General features: G+C 37.8%; 1 protein-coding gene across 4 annotated transcripts in view; it reads right to left on the bottom strand.

Moving 5' to 3' along the window:
- TRAPPC8 (trafficking protein particle complex subunit 8) overlaps positions 1 to 17,173 on the bottom strand; it is a 121,490-nt gene that overhangs the window by 34,809 nt on the left and 69,508 nt on the right. For all 4 annotated transcript variants that reach the window (XM_008261178.5, XM_002713489.6, XM_051852046.3 and 1 more), the window contains 7 exons: positions 16,712 to 16,838; positions 13,903 to 14,057; positions 4,475 to 4,917; positions 2,726 to 2,870; positions 1,577 to 1,673; positions 252 to 320; positions 106 to 164 (listed from right to left, as the gene is read on the bottom strand). In XM_008261178.5, the coding sequence (XP_008259400.1) occupies positions 106 to 164; positions 252 to 320; positions 1,577 to 1,673; positions 2,726 to 2,870; positions 4,475 to 4,917; positions 13,903 to 14,057; positions 16,712 to 16,838 (1,095 nt within the window). The remainder of the gene's footprint in view (positions 1 to 105; positions 165 to 251; positions 321 to 1,576; positions 1,674 to 2,725; positions 2,871 to 4,474; positions 4,918 to 13,902; positions 14,058 to 16,711; positions 16,839 to 17,173) is intronic.

Here is a 17,173-nt window from a genome sequence, read left to right as displayed (position 1 = left end):
ATCTTCCAGAGACTGAAAATTACAAAAGCTATAGGTTCCAAAAACAATCAGATATTCCAGAACAACTTTGAAATAAATCAACCACTATTGTGCTTATTTGCATACCTGTTCATTTCCAAAGATGATATCTGCAAAAGTATACTTTTCTGAGGACTGCATATTAGCTAAAAAACAGGAGAAAAAAATAATGTACCACTGACATAAAATACAAAATGGTCATTTAAGAAAGTATGAAAGCAAAATAAGTTTACCTTCTTTTTCCTTACATCTTATTGCCTTGAAGCAAAACTTTCCTTTCTCCCTACTGGCAAGTTTGGCGTCTAGAAAAAAAAATTTTCAAAAATGTTTCTCAGTTTATGACAAGGTAAAACTGAACTCATTATTCCAATTTTTTTGGTCAAGCTGGAAAATAATTTACTGAGTATAATAGTGTTTAATAAAAAACATCTTTACTTTCATCTCAATGAAACAAATGTTTACAAACATCTTAAAAAAGACAAACTTCAATTTTCTCAAGATACTCATATATTATCTGTGTGTGCATATATTTATAAGGATACTTCAAAAAGTTTGTGGAAAATAATTAAAAGATGTTGATTTTGGCACAAAAATTTCAAATTCATGGATATATGGGATCTTAAAATCTTTGTGAAAATTTGGATGGGTGACAAAGCAGCATGAATTCCAAAATTTTTATACCAAACTAAACTTATCTTTTAATTCAATTTTTCCACAAACTTTTAAGTACCTTATGGGTCTATTTCATTCCAGATTAAAAAGAAGCTTCAAAGATAAAAACTTTGGGGCTTCAGCCCAATCCCACCATTCTGTCATTTGTTTCTTCTTAGAAAGTTGTAATAGATATGATTTATACCAATATTATTATATGCACATACTTTGCTATTGTGCATTTTTCCATTATGGCAGGCAATGAAAAAATGTTAATACATGTATATTTTAACAACTGAAAGAATCTGAATTATAGCATAATTTACATTAAAACTATACTGAATTTTCCCCTATAAACATAACAGTGTAATAAACTTCAGAGAATATATACATTTTCCCATATTTTGAGTTAATTCCCTTCCATAATATCCAAAAGTAAGGATTAATGTGAGGTTAAGGGTTTAAATATTTTATGTCTTTTGAAAAAAAATCACACAATTCTTGTCCAGTAAGAGGACAAGTATCATTTTTTCAGTTTCACCTCAATCTTACAACTGCTGCCTCCCTGGGTGCAAATTATTAACAGGGTGCAGAGCCAGGAATAAAACCTGTACAACTGATAATAGGATCTGAGCATACCAAGCAACATCTGAACCACTGGGCCAAATGCCCACCATATTTGAATTTTTGACAGTGATCATATGACTCACTGATTTTACAAATTAAAAAAAAAAAAAGAAAAAAAAGTGCAAGGGAATAAAAATATGGGAAAGACTGGATCAAGATAGGTGATTTAAAGTCACATAAACTAATGAAAATGTAAGGTACCAATAATCTTATAATCTGGCACTAAAGCAGTGAAGATGTCAAATTTATTTTTAAAAAAAAGGGGGAAAAAGCCACAAACCTTTGTTTTCTGAGAGATTTACAGATTTATATAATTTCCAGTGTTTGCTGCTACTTGATACTTGTACTATATGGAATTCCTTAACACCTGCTTCACTCTGTCAAAAAGAGATGTGAGTCATTTGGAATTTAAGAACAATAAATCAGAATATTCCAATGAGGACAAAAGTCATACATTACAAAGTCAGTATCAATTAACATAAGATAAAATTTGTAATTTGAAAAAAGTAACAATACATATTTCAAGAGGTTTGGGCAATTTAACTATCTCTCTAAATATTCTTAAAAAACAGAAATTGGGGCCGGCACTGTGGTGTAGCAGGTAAAGCCGCTGCCTGCAGTGCCAGCATCCCATATGAGCGCTGGTTCAAGTCCCGGCTGCTCCTCTTCCGATTCAGCTCTCTGCTATGGCCTGGGAAAGCAGCAGAGGATGGCCCAAGTCCTTGTGCCCCTGTACCCGCGTGGGAGACCTGGAAGAAGCTCCTGGCTTCAGATCAGTGCAGCTCCAGCTGTTGTGGCCATTTGGGGAGTGAAACACTGGATGGAAGACTTTCTCTGCCTGTGCCTCTCTGTAACTCTGCCTTTCAAATAAAATAATTTTTTTAAAAAAAGATAAATCAACATTTAACCCAAGAAGTATTTTTTCCCCTTATCTGAGAGCAGACAAGAGAGAGAGGTTTGGGTGGTGGGGAGGAGGGTTTGGAGACAGATAAGCAATGACAGAGGCTGGGCCATTCTTGAGCATATAACTCAGTCTAGATCTCTCAGTTAGGTGGCAGGGACTCAAGTACTTGAGCCATCACCTGCATTAGCAGGAAGCTAGAATTGGGAGGGGAGGTTGGACTTGAACCTAGGCACTCTGATGTGGGATGCAGGCATTTCAAATGGCCAATTAATCGCTACACCAACTGCTGCTCCCCAAAATCTCAGTTAGATTGAAATTATTACCATATGGGGCTACTTGTCCTATAATATGTAGCATATTAATACTAGCAGATCCTTTTATTTTAAGAGTATGAAGAATGAAATTACAAAATTAATGGAGACATAAGATGGTATCACATTATTTTAGTTTCTATTCTTTTGTGACAGAAAAAGAAACTGTTAAGAACAAAGGAAACACTTCAGACATAATTAAAAACCAACTTACAGTATTGGTATTCTCCACATCCACAAAGACTAGCATATTGCCTCCTTTGCCTTCTTCATCAAGAGAATTACTTCTGCAGACAGTGGCTCGTACATTCAAAGATCGGCTGGTACAAATAACTGCAGTGTGTCTTAATATTCTGTGCCTAAAGAAAAGTTAAAAACAAGACCAAAAAAGAGTTTATTCTAAGATCCTCTCCGTATGTTCTGATTCTCTAATTCCAAATAAAAATTTTAAAAAATGGATGAATCTGGTGAGCATCTGGCCTAGCATTAAGATGTGGGTAAGAATACAGGTTTTCTGAGTCTCAGCTGATTCCCAATTACAGCTTCCTACTGTTGCAGACCCTGGGAGGAAGAGGTGATGGCTCAAGGACTTGGGTTCCTGCCTCCTATGTGGGAGACCTGGATTGACTTCCTGGCTCCTAGCTTCAGCCCAGTCCAGCTTCAGCCACTGCAGATTTGGGGAGTGAAACAGTGGACGGGAGCACTGTCTGCCTCTCAAATTAAAAAAAAAAAAAAAAAAAAAAAAAAGATACAATAAAGTAAAATGAAGTAAAAACCTAAATCCAGTTCTACTCCTTCTCTATTTGGAAGGCAACTGTAAGTCTCCCTGACTCTGGGCATTTTCTCTGTACATCAAACTCATCTATATAATATATGAAATAACCTTTCATATAGTAATGTCTTGATTAGGTCTCTTCTCTGATAGTATTTCCAAAGTTACTGAACAACCACAAAATATACTCCAGCCTTTAACCTGGCATTCAAAGCTCTCTACCATATAACTTTATATTGCAAAGGTTCATTCCCCCTTTACTTCTTTCACAGAGATTTTACACCATGGCTGAACTGTATTTATTTTATGTTGCCTAACTTGTAAATCTTTGTTCATAAACACACCCACTCCCTGGAGTACCCACTCCTCTACTGACTATCTTCATGATAGCCAAATTCTGAAATGTTCACTCTCCTTGGAGGAAGCTCATTTTACTACCACCAGAGTCAACAAAGCTTTCCCTGAATGGGCCAGAGTACTCCCTCTCTCTATCATCTTCTTAAGGAGAATTAACATTTACTGAAGTACTAAACCATACTCAGTACTTAAAAATATTATCTCATTTTGCCTTTCTGTAAGTTTTAGAAGACATTTTATTTAGATATTTCATTAAGTAAAATAATCATAGTACAATTACTGCTAGCTAATTCTCTAAAATTGACAGTAGTGTTATCACTGTATATTCTGCTGTACAATAAATAGGCTACAGATCCTGCTATGAGCCAGGCAAATTTGATTTCTTCAATGATTAACCACTGTAACACCAGCATGTTCTGCAAATACACACATTTTTTTCATATATTCTCAGAGAAGGGAGGACATAAAGGAAAAGGAAAGGTATAATAATTTTCTTTAAAAAGAATGAATATAGGCAAGTTGTCTTTAACATATAAATGATACTGTTTTAATACATGGTGCATGTTAATTTCATTATCATCTGATGACTGGCCACAACACTTAGTCATATCTTCATTAAATTTATAGATAGAAGCAACTAAAGTTAAATTTTTTCCACTTTCAGCTACCTAGAATTTATAGTTATATTCAGGACAATCTTAGATATGTATAATTTGCAAGGAGTAATTTCTTGATACATAATGATATATATTAATGAATATCAAAATGTTCACTTGAAGATATGTACATATATTGAACATAAATGTTAAATCAAAAATATTTTATAATACTCACCGTATTTTAGGCTGCCTTTTGACACTTTCATAGTAAAACAAAAAGTTAATTTCATGGACACCTTCTTCATCTGGCCCACGTAACCACATTGGTAGCTGAACTGAAGCTCCAGGTAGAAGAACAGCATCAGGAAGGGGAACAGGAATCACCTCTGGCTGACTTCCTATGCCAATGTCAAAGTCTACAGAAGAAGCTGATGATATGAGTGCTGTACACACAGAGGTAGAATCTGTCACAACAGTCTTGTAAGCACTACAGTTTTCAGAAGCTGAGGGACTTAGTGGTGTTAGAACAGCAGTATTACCACCGAAAGTAAAGAACTCTGGACGTTTAGAAACAACCTTCAATCCAGTAAGAGGGCATTTGCTGACATTGACAAATTCTACATATGCTTTTCGGATTTCTCCACAGAGGAGCCCTGTAGGAAAATGTATAAAAAACACCTGCATTGGAGGGAAAAAATATTATTATATTGTCTGTCAAAATTTCTGAACCTCTAATGAAAAAATGTTAATATGCTATATTTCTTAACTAAAAGTTTGCAAGTATTTCATTAATTGTCTTGAGTAAATATCACTTTACAACTCCATTTCAGAAAACACAACACAGGAAGACAAATGTTTCTCTGCCACTCAGATTTTGGAATTATGAACTGAAGGCAAAAATACCAATTACAAGAGGACTAATATTAAAACATTCACTACTTTGTAGATTAAACATGGCTCTATGGGTAATTATCAGAAGTCTTAAAACCTTTATCATTGTCAACTTAAGAAGTAGATCAACTATTTATTTTCACATTAAGATGAAAGGATACAACACGGGTGTTAAAGGAAAATGTGCAGACTCATGACCCCATTAACTATGATTTTAAAATCCAACCAGCTTTCGGTCACTTCAGGCTTGCATGTAAGGGCAAAACTTCACCTGATTAATGATTTTTTATAGTCTTTCCCAGTTAAGTCTGATATTCAAATAGCTCACTCAAGAAATATTAATGTGTTTCATTATCAGGTACTGCCACAAACTGGCAGGGGTTAAATAACACTTCACACATACTTCCAAAAATTGTTTTTCAAAATTGACTCCTAACACTTGGTTTTATGATCTCAGGCAACAGATAGAGGAATTATACTAAACAGGTAAAAATCTGGACTAACAAAATTACCCAGTAAGTGACCTACATTTAAAAGATCCTTACAGAGGCTGGCATCGTGGCACAGTTAAGCTGCTGCCCAGGACACCAGTTTGAGTCCCGGCTATTCTATTTCTTGTTTTTTGTTTTTGTTTTTTAAAGACTTATTTATTTATTTGAAAGTCAGAATTACACAAAGAGAAGGAGAAGGAGAGGCAGAGGCAGAGGCAGAGGAAGGGAGGGGGAGAAGGAGAGGGAGAGGGAGAGGGAGAGGGAGAGAGGGAGAGAGGGAGAGAGGGAGAGAGAGAGGGAGGGAGGGAGGGAGGGAGGGAGGGAGGTATTCCATCCACTGGTTCACTCCCCAATTGGCTGGAGCTGCGCTGATCTGAAGCCACAATGAGGAGCCTCTTCTGGGTCTCCCACATGGGTGCAGGGGCCCAAGGTCTTGGGCCATCTTCTACTGCTTTCCCAGGCCATAGCAGAGAGCTGGATCAGAAGTGGAGCAGCCAGGACTCCCAACTGGTGCCCATATGGGATGCTGGCACTGCAGGCGGCGGCTTTACCCGCTATGCCACACTGCCGATCCCTGGCTGTTCTATTTCTGATCCAGCTCCCTGCTAATGTGCCTGGGAAAGCAGCAGAAGATGGCCTGTGTTTGGGCCCCTGTAACCCATGTGGGAGACTTGGATGGAGTTTGACTCCTGGCTTCAGCAAACCCCAGCTGCAGCCATTGAGGCCACTTGGTGAGTGGACCAGCAGATGAAAGATCTCTCTGTAACTCTGCCTTTGAAAAAAATAAGAAAATCTTTAAAAAAAAATTCTTTACACTTAAGTATCACAACTATGCGGACAGTATCCAAGGAAGGAGAAATACAAGTATAAAAACAACAATATGGGGCCAATGCTGTGGCATAATAGGTTAAGCCTCCACCTGCGGTGCTGGCATCCCATATGGGTGCCAGTTCGAATCCCGGCTGCTCTACTGCTAATCAGGTGCATGCTAATAGCCTAGGAAAGCAGAAGGAGATGGCCCAAGTGCTTGGGCCCCTGCACTCATGTGGGAGAACCGGAAGTTGTTACTGGCTTTGGATTGGCCCCGTTCCAACCGCTGCAGCCATCTAGGGAGTAAAACAGTAGAAGGAAGACCCCTCTCTCTGTTTCTCCCTCTGTAACTGTCTCGCAAATATATAAATAAATCTTAAAAAAAAAAAAAAAAACCACGAGGGAAAATGTCCTAATAAACAGCTGACAGTCCCAAGGGATTTACAACATTCTGGTGCAAACATCCAGTGATTTTTTTTTTAATTTAAACCTAAATGGGACTTGATTGTAGCCATATTCTTTTTTTTTTTTTTTTTTTTTTTTTTTTTAAGATTTATTTCAAAGAAAAAGAGAGAAGGAAAGACAAAAAGAGAGGTCTTCCACCTGCTGGTTCACTCCCCAAATGGCTGCAATAGAGAGGACAGGGCCAGGCTGAAGCCAGGAGCCAGGAGCTTCTTCCAGATTTCCCATGTGGATGCACAGGTCCAAGCACTTGGGCTGTCCTCTGCTGCTTTCCCAAGCACATTAGCAGGGAGCTGGATTGGAAGTGCAGCAGCTGGGACTCAAACCAGCTCCCATACTGGATGCCAATGCTGCAGGCAGTGGCTTAACCCACTACACCACAACACCCATCACTATAGCCATATTCTTAAGGAATCAGATAAACTTTGGTGAAACAGGTAAGAGGGAGTAGATGTTTGATACAGCAGTTCAGAAGGCACTTGGACACCATAACTGGAGTGCTTGAGCTCAAAGTTCTAGCTCCACTTCCAATTTCAGCTTTCTGTTAATGCACACCATGTGAGGCAGCAGATGATGGCCCCTAGGAGGTGGGTCCCTGCCATCCACATGGAAGATCTGCATTGAGTTCCAGGATCCTGGCTTTACCCTGGCCCAGCCCCAGCTACTGAGGACATTTGAGGAATGAACTAGCAGATGGAAGATATCTCTTGCTCTCTGCCTTTCAAAAAAAAAAAAAAAACTGTAATAATAAAAAAAGAAAATGGATATTAGAAAACACAAACTGAATGAAGAAAACCAAAAGATAGGAAAAAATAAACCTTACATAGCATTATACTGAAGATATTTATCCTGCACTAATTAATCAATATCAAATAAGTTAAAATTTGTGGGAGAATATCAACTTTGAGATGTTACATCCGAGAGTTGCATTATTACAGAGTATAGACATCCTAAAACACAGAGACAATTGATGCCAAGAAGACTATGGCATTAATAAAGTAGGAAGAGTTATAGATTAAAAGACCAGTGAAACAAAATGTGTACTGATCATGTGTATCTTAAGAATACACATTTTGGGAGTTGGTGTTAAGGTGCAGATTAAGCCACTGCCTGCAATAACAATATCCCATGAGAGTCCCAGCTGCTCCATTTCCAATGCAGCTCCCTGATAATGTGCCTAAAAACAGAGGAAGATGGACCAAGTACTTGTGGCCCCACCATCCACCCGTGTAGGAGACTCTGACAGGAGTTCCAAGCTCCAGGTTTTGTGGCTCAACCCCTGGCCATTATAGCCATTTAGGGAGTGAACTGGCAGATGGAAGCTCTCTGTCTCTCCCTCTCACTCTGTAACTCTGCCTTTCAAATAAGTAAATCTTTTCTTAAAAAAAAAAAAAAAAAAAGGGATAGCTTTCATCTGTAGAAAAAAAAATCTATACATATATTGCACTTAGACTATTTGACAATTGTCTTTAGATTCTCACTCTGAAGAAACCAAAACTGGAAACTTAAGTCACAAGGATGTGGTTTAATGCATGAAAGACAAAATGAAACTTGTACTAGAAATCTACCCCAACATTCACAGAAAATGCCTCCATCCTAAATATATTCTTTGCAATAGTAAATAAATGTACATTTGTATATTGTAAGGAAAAATCTTTAGGATATAGATACGTCCATTTTTTTTTTTTTTTGGCCCTTCAGTTTACAACCTTTTTTATTTAATCAACAAAAACATTACTTGTTATGTTGCAACAAGAAGTTCTCTGTTCTAGAATACCCTCTTCCAGAATTGCAACCATAACAACAAAAACTTTTTAAAACATTTATTTATTTATTTGGAAGGTAGAGTGACAGGCAAAGATGGAGAGGGAAAGAGAAATGTTCTATATTCTGGTTCACTCCTCAAAGGGCTGCAACAGCCAGGGCTGGACCAGGCTGAAGCCAGGAGCCAGGAACTCCATCCTGGGTCTGCCACATGAGTGGCAGGGGCCTGAGCACTTAGCCATCTTCTGCTACCTTCCCAGCTGCATTAGGAAGAAGCTGAATCAAAAAGGAGGCAGCTGGGACTTGAGCTGGCACTAGGATATGGATGCCAGCATCATAAGCTGCAACTTAATCCACTGGACCACAAAGGCAGTATCATAAAATTTTTTTAAAAACTATGATTTGCAGAAAGCAAAGTTAAATGCAGAATTACCAATATCAACAACAATATTAATGGATTAACGCATATTTAAATACTGATGAGTTCAACAGAGTTTAAAATCAGATATCATCTGGTTCAACTTTCCCCATTTTATAAGTGAAGATAAGGCTTACTCTAAAATTGAGCTCTGTTCATAGCAGTGTACTATCTGTAAGGCACTCACATAAAAATCATTTTTACATTTAGCAATCTTAGTTATCTGAAGAACATCTAAATGATAAGGCTTAGTGGAAATTGTAAGGTAACAGAACCATTAAAAACTGCATATTTGGGGTAGGTGTTGTTGCCACTGCTTACAACACATGTACAGCCTATGTCAGAGGGCCAGCTCGAGTCTCGACTACTCCGCTTCTGATCTAGCTTCCTGCTAATTTGTCTGGAAGGCAGCATATTAATGGCCCATGTACTTGAGCCATGTGGGAGATGTGGATGGAGTTCATGTCTCCTGGCTTTGGTCTGGCCCAGCCCTCCCTGCTGTGGCCATTTGGGGAATGAACCAGTGGATGGAAGATCTCTCGTCTCTCCTCTCTCTGTTACCCTGCCTTTCAAATAAATAAAAATAAATTTAACTGCATATTTTGGTGTCTTCTACTGATAAAATTACAACTTCACAGGGATCAGAAAAATTTTCCATTTTGAAAATAAGCTTTCATTGGAGCCAGCGCTGTGGCGTAGCAGGTTAACGCCCTGGCCTGAAGCGCCAGCACTGCATATGGGTGCTGGTTCTAGTCCTGGCTGCTCCTCTTCTTATCCAGCTCTCTGCTATGACCTGGGATAGCAGAGGAAGATGGCCCAGGTCCTTGGGCTCCTGCACCCGCGTGGGAGACTTGGAAGAAGCTCCTGGCTCCTGGCTTCAGATTGGCACAGCTCTGGCCCTTGTGCCCATCTGGGGAGTGAACCAGTGGATGGAAGACCTCTCTGTCTCTACCTCTCTCTGTGACTCTGTCTTCCAAATAAATAAAAACAAATCTTAAAAAAAAAAAAAAAAGAAAAGAAAAGAAGCTCTCATAAACTGCTACATACACAATTCCAAACAAAATGTTTATTAGTTATTTCCAAACTATAATGGGGATTAGCACTCAAATAACATTTCAACTCATCTTCAGTCTCTTAACTCCTAGCAATAGCACTGCAATCCTAATCAAAATCATTATTGTGAGAACTTGACAAACTTGGATAGAAATGACACAGGATGGGGAAAAAAAAGAAAAAGTTACGAGAGGGACCTGACTTGCCATATTAAAAATAAAATGATAAGGCAACAGTATGGTGTTGATATAAAATGCAAAGAGGAAACAATATCAAACAATAGGCAGCATACAAAAAACAAACAAGTATAGGTACTTCAGGATATTAGTATAAAAGCAAGATGGCATGAGTTGTTTATAGCCTAAAATGGTATTGGGACTTAGAAACAACAAAATAAAAAATTATCAGATGGGACTTGAAATCTTGGGGGCTGAGTTGGTATAGTGGTGTAGCAGGTAAAGCCTCTGACCTGCAACATAGGCACCAGTTCACTGCTTCACTTCTGATCCATCCACATTCCTTCTAAGGGCTTGGGAAAAGCAGAGAAGATGGCCCAAGTGCCTGGGCCCCTGTCACCATTGTGGCAGACCCAGATGAAGCTCCTGGTTCCAGGCTTCTGCAGGCCCAGTTATGTAAGATCGATCTCTCTCTCTCATACACACACACCAGGTTAAGCCATCGCCTCAATGCCAGCATCCCACATAAGCACCGGTTAAAATCCCAGCTGTTCCACGTCCAATTCTGCTCCCTGCTAATGTGCCTGGGAAAGCAGTCAAAGACAACCCGAGTACTTGGGCCCCGCTACCAACGAGGGAGACCTGGATGGAATTCTATGCTCCTGGCCTCAACCTGACCCTGTACTGGCCACTGCAGCCATTTTGGGAGTGAACTAGGTGATGGAACTTTCTGTGCCTTTCCCTCTCTCTGTAACTCTGGCTTTCAAATCAATAAAATTAATCTTTAAAATAAAATCTCAACATGATAAGAGACACCAAATTGGGGCTGACATTGTGGCACAATGGGTTAAGCTGTCACCTGCAACACTGGCATCTCATATGAACACTGGTTTAAGTCCCAGCTTCTCTACTTCTGATCAATATCCCTGCTAATGTGCCTGACAAAGCAGCTGAAGACGGCCCAAGTGCTTGGGCCCCTACACCCATACAGGAGACCCAGATGAAGCTCTTGTCTCCTGGCTGTGGCCTAACCCCAGTTCTGGCTGTTGTAGCCATTTGGGGAGTGAAAGGATGGAAGATCAATCTCTGCCTGTGTCTCTCTTTCCCTAACTATAACTTTCAAATAAATAAAATAAATCTAAAATAAAATGCACACATATACAAGAACTACAAAAAGTTTATTTTAAAATAAAAGAGAGACACCATATCAAAATCACAATATGTACAAAATACTTGTCAATCAGAAAGCAGCACTCAGGTCCTTCTCTTAAGTCTTTTATCTGCTCTATAGAATTCTTCAAATGTGCAACAGAATTCAGCAAGTGTCAAACTGGGCAAAATGCATATAACTCAACACACACACCACCTAGCACTGTTCTCATGAGTGATCTACCCTACCGCTATAGTCACAGATTACTGAAATCATCCAGTAAGAAAAAAAAAAGGAAATAATATCCAATTATAAGAGTATAAACAGGCAAACATTTGGACATACAGAGGGAAAATATCATACGGACAAAAAAAGGCTGGTCAAAAAAATAAAAACATTGTCATCTCACACCAATCTTACTTGAAAAAGTTTATTAAAAAAACCTGAAAGTATCCATTATGGTATAGATTTGAAGTAATGGGCATACTCATTATAAAGATAAGTGAAAATTACAATAGCCTTGCTGAAGGTAATTTTGTAATACGTTGCAAGACTGAAAATTTACACACCATTGATCCAGTAATTCCATTTCTAAAATGTAGTCTAAAATGGAATATGGATAAAACATACACATAATGATGTTTACTGCAAAACTATTTATAATGATGAAAAACAGAACCATACCCATTGAAATATAAAGTGTGAAAATACGGTATACTCAGCCGGCGCCGCGGCTCAATAGGCTAATCCTCCACCTGCTGCACCGGCACACCGGGTTCTAGTCCTGGTCAGGGCGCCAGATTCTGTCCCCGTTGCCCCTCTTCTAGGCCAGCTCTCTGCTGTGGCCAGGGAGTGCAGTGGAGGATGGCCCAAGTGCTTGGGCCCTGCACCCCATGGGAGACCAGGAGAAGCACCTGGCTCCTGCCTTCGGATCAGCGCGGCGCGCTGGCTGCAGTGCACCGGCCGCGGCGGCCATTGGAGGGTGAACCAACGGCAAAGGAAGACCTTTCTCTCTGTTTCTCTCTCTCACTGTCCACTCTGCCTGTCCAAAAAAAAAAAAAAAAAAAAAAAAAAAAAAGGAAAATATGGTATACTCAAATAAAAGGAAAACCAAAAGCAACTGGTAAAAAAAGTATTTTTATTGACTGAAAAAAAAAAACGTTGTTAAAGACACAAAGGAAGTTAACAGGATAAAACAGGTACTACAATTCTACTTATAATCACTAAAATTATCTATATGTAAGTACACAATGAAAGGTCTGAAAAGTTACACACCAATTATTATCACTGGTACATTCTGGAGGTAGGTTGCTATGCTGAAAATTCCCCTTCTAGGAAACCTGAAGATGAAGGAGAATGGGCCTTCTTGCAGTGCTCATGCTTACATGATACAACCCTGCCTTTGGTTTGCCTCTCACATAGATTCCTGATCCAAAGATGGTCAAATTCTCTTCCAGAAACTCAAAATCTGAAGTGGTACAAAGGTAGAGTTTTTGAACTAAGGCCATATCCAAGCAATTTTTCTAGAGGTTTAGTTAGAAACATTTGCTCATAAACTCCCTGGAGTTTCAAATCCTTTCTCTTCTTTGAGACTTGTTCTGTAATACTTCAGTTTCCATGGACTATTCCAATATCCTTCTAATCAACAGTTCCTTTTCTCTTTCTCTGGTTATACTACCTAGTATTAGCTTCTATCTTTTGTAACTAAAAGATCTCCAATTCAGATAGTACGAAAGTAATAAAGGGAGCTGGTGCTATAGCACACTGGGTTAAGCCATGGGCCACAGGGACGGCATCCCATATGGCCGCTGACTTGAGTACCAGCTGCTCTACTTCTGATCCAGGTTCCTGCCAATGCACCTGGGAAAGCAGTGGAAGATGGCCTGAGTCCTCGGGCCTCCGCACCCACATGGGAGACCTGGAAGAAGCTCCTGTCTCCTGGCTTTGGCCTGACACAGCCTTAGTCATTGCAGCCATTTGGGGAGTGAACCAGAAGATGGAAGATCTCTCTCTCTCTCTGCCTCTTGTCTCTCCTTTTCTTGCTGTGTAATTATCTTTCAAATAAATAAATCTTTTTTTTTTTTAAAAGTAATGGGGTAGGATAAGAGGGTAAAAGAAATAATTGTTTTATTCATATACTTCCATAATGCCTGAAATTTTTACAAGTATTCATTCACATATTTTTAGAATTATAATAAAAAGAGATACTGATTTCAATAACCACCATGTTCTTTTAGAAGTGTTTCCCAAATTTTCATTGATATTTTGAGAGTTACTGGCTGTGACTTAATGCCAATTTGTGTGACTACCTTATTCTTGTGAGTCTCTATTAAACACTAGCTTAACAACAAATATATGATTCAATGTAATATCACCAGCCTCAAATTCTAAAATTAATTTATTCAAAATATAATCAATAAGCCCAGGAAAATGTAAAACTCAAAATACCTCCAAGAGTGGCATTTCTTCAGTGATTATGGGGTCTAATCGTCGATCGGGCCCATATTTAATAGATGTTTTCTCTTCTTTTGTGTTGTTAAGCCGAGGGCCTTGAATTTCTAAATCCTGTCTCCCTCGGACTGACATACTCAAGGAATGTTTTCCTGAAATGAAGAGTAACCAATGTTTAAAGTAATTTGGCATGTTAACTGACATCAATTTAACTTAAATATATAAATTTTGTTTCAAATAATTTCTAGAAAAATTTTAGATAATACAACTAATAAAAAATTTAAAAAGAAATAAAAAAGTAAATATATATTAACTCCATATTTAATATAACCTGTGATATGCTGCTTAATTTCTCATTTTGGATATACTTATATTGCCGAAAGATTACACATCACTAAATGGGAAATCCTTTGAAACCTATATTTAACCATAATACCTATTAACCAGAAAGATCTGAAAGAACTGCTATCTGGACACAGACCAGGAGAAGAGATACATGTTTTCAAATGAAAAAATATTCAAAACACTGAATAGGTCAACTTTTCACTTTTACTCACATTCAAATATACAAGGGTGTGAATTATTTCTGGATTATAAATAACTAAATCTTCTCAAGTGACTCCACAAAGAACATTAAATACTATATAGGTAGTTTTTCAAAATTTAGCTTATTTAACATGTATATGAGATTTTCCCCCAAAAGCTTCCATTCAGTACATATGCATGTGAAAAAGGTAGGGTATGCAACACTTTCCAGAAAGACAACTCATAGCCTTTAATGTGCTGAAGGCCACTGTGAAGATCCCAGATCACGTAAGTATAATACTTTCATTCCCCCCACTTCATCAGACCCAAATCCCTACTAGCATTTTACATAATAATGAATTACTCCAAACACCAAAAAAAACCTCTGCATACAGGATTTAATAGTTCATTCAGGGTCTCCTTGCAATAATATTACATAATAACATACAAATTATGGCACTAATGCACATATTTGCTATCTTAAATGAAACAATTACTACTTTTTATTGACAACCTTAACTCTGTGGAACCAGATGGATAATCTAGTTAAAGATAAATGAGAAAAGGAACTTCAAAAAGTTCTTAACAGAGTGTACATGTGTGTATGCCCACGTTCTATATCAGAGTGTTTACGATCAAGTCCACCTCCACTTTTGATTCAGCTTCCTGCTAATATACAGGAAGGCAGAAGATGATGGTCCAAGTATTTGGGTTTCTGCCACCCAAGTGGGAGACCCAGACATTAGCCTGGCCCAGTCCCAGTTGTTGTAGGCGTTTGGGAAATCAAGCAGCAGATGTAAGAGCGATCTCTGTCTTCTTTCTCTCCCATATTACCCTCTTCCTGCCCCCTTTCTGTCACCCAGCCTTTCAAATACATAAATACAACTTTAAAACAAAAAAGGTTCTTAATATCCAGTTATCTTGCTTTAAAAACAAACTAAATTAGCAGGAGTGTTTCTAAATAAATCATATCTAGCACTCATCAACCAAGTAATACTAATATAGTACTAAAATGCATATTACTATACTCAATTTTAATGAAATTTTTCTTTATAGTCTTTTAATTCTCATGAATTCGTTTCACTTTAAAAAATTGTATTGAATTATCCTAGCTAAGTAAGCAACTAGAAATATTCAACTGAAGATTGATCAACACATCTTTCAGTGTTCTAGAAGACTTTTCAATATTAATAACCAGCTTTTGTTACGAAATTCATGTCTATCAATGACTAGTCACCTTAATATGTTACAAAACAAGATACATCTAATAAAATGAAGGACTAAAAGTAGGCGGATTTATAGTAAACTTCCCATCCTGGCATCCTGTCAACCTAACCTCAAATAATTATACATATAAATTCAAGGAAATCTTAGATCTGGAAGGGTTCCCTGAATTTAAAAAAATTTAAAAGTGAACTTTGTTAAATATGTATTACTATATCTTATAGTTTCAAAAATTTGTAAAACACACTGCCTAGGGCACCAAGAATATCAGATAACCCTAAAGAATTACTCTCTTTACATATCTGATGATGGAATTTAAAGTATCTAACAACCAATAATATGGAAAACATTGATCTTAATTAAATTTGTTCCATATTTTATAAGAAGGAAATATTCAAAAAGTAGAATATGTTATGGTGTTTTTTGTTTTGGCAGGAGACATCTCAATCGATGGTTAGAATTTACTAAATTTGGACTAATAACCTTATGTAGAGCTTAAGAATTACCAAAGGCAATGTATCAGAAGGAAATAAAGTTGTTTATTTTTAAAGCTATGGCAGAGGTTAAAATAATCTAATTGGGTTGGCACTGTGGCAGAGTGGGTAAAGCTCCGGCTTATAACACCAGCATCCTATGGGTGCCGGTTCATGTCCCAGCTGTTCCACTTCCAATCCAGCTTCCTGATAATGGCCTGGGAAAGCAGTGGAATATGACCCAGGTACTTGAGCTGCTGATACCCACATGGAAAACCTGGAAGAACATCCTGATTCCTTGCTTCGGCCTGATCCAACTCTGGCCATTGTGGCCATTTGGGGAGTAAACCAGTGGATGGAAAATCTCTCTTTCTGTCACTCCCTCTTTCTATGTAACTCTTTCAAATAAATAAATAAATCTTTTTTTTTAAGAAATCTAAATTAGTTATTTTTTACATCTGACTTAATGCCTTTTTCTAAATTCATTTAAACCTATTTTTTTAAAATACCTCTTTCTGTTCACTAATTCTTTGGAATAATTCAAGTGTTAATTTTCTAATTTTATAGCAATGCTATAGCGTTACCTGTGTGACATCCAGGAAGAGCACCAATGCCATCTACTGTCAGAGAGCCCTGAATAGTGCCAAGATTATAAACAATTCCCAGAATATGCAGTTCCCCTATGTGATGGGGAAAGAGCTTTAGTCTTGCCTGTGGAAATATTTAAGTCACTCTTATTATGATTTCATATATCTTCAATAGAGCAATATGCAAATTCTGTAAATTCTGTAATGTTGTAGGCATATAAACTTATGACTGAACTTTTGAATACCAGTTTTTCTTACAGAAAAGCATCTTCTTCAAAAGAAAATCCTAAGTTCAATAACTATAGCCTGGATCCTTAATACTTTGAGTAAAAAATCAAAATACTCTGGCCAACTAAAGAAATATTAAATTACCACACTGACACAAAGAAAAAAGTAAAACCTACACCAGGTCTCTAAGGAAATTAAATCAAAGACCATGGTAGGGACAGATATTGTAGC

This window comes from Oryctolagus cuniculus, chromosome 10 (assembly GCF_051225735.1).
Source record: "Oryctolagus cuniculus isolate XC-2025 breed Fujian yellow rabbit chromosome 10, ASM5122573v1, whole genome shotgun sequence".
NCBI lineage: Eukaryota > Metazoa > Chordata > Mammalia > Lagomorpha > Leporidae > Oryctolagus > Oryctolagus cuniculus.
Note: the sequence above shows the minus strand (reverse complement) of the source record. Positions and strands in the feature narration are given on the sequence as shown.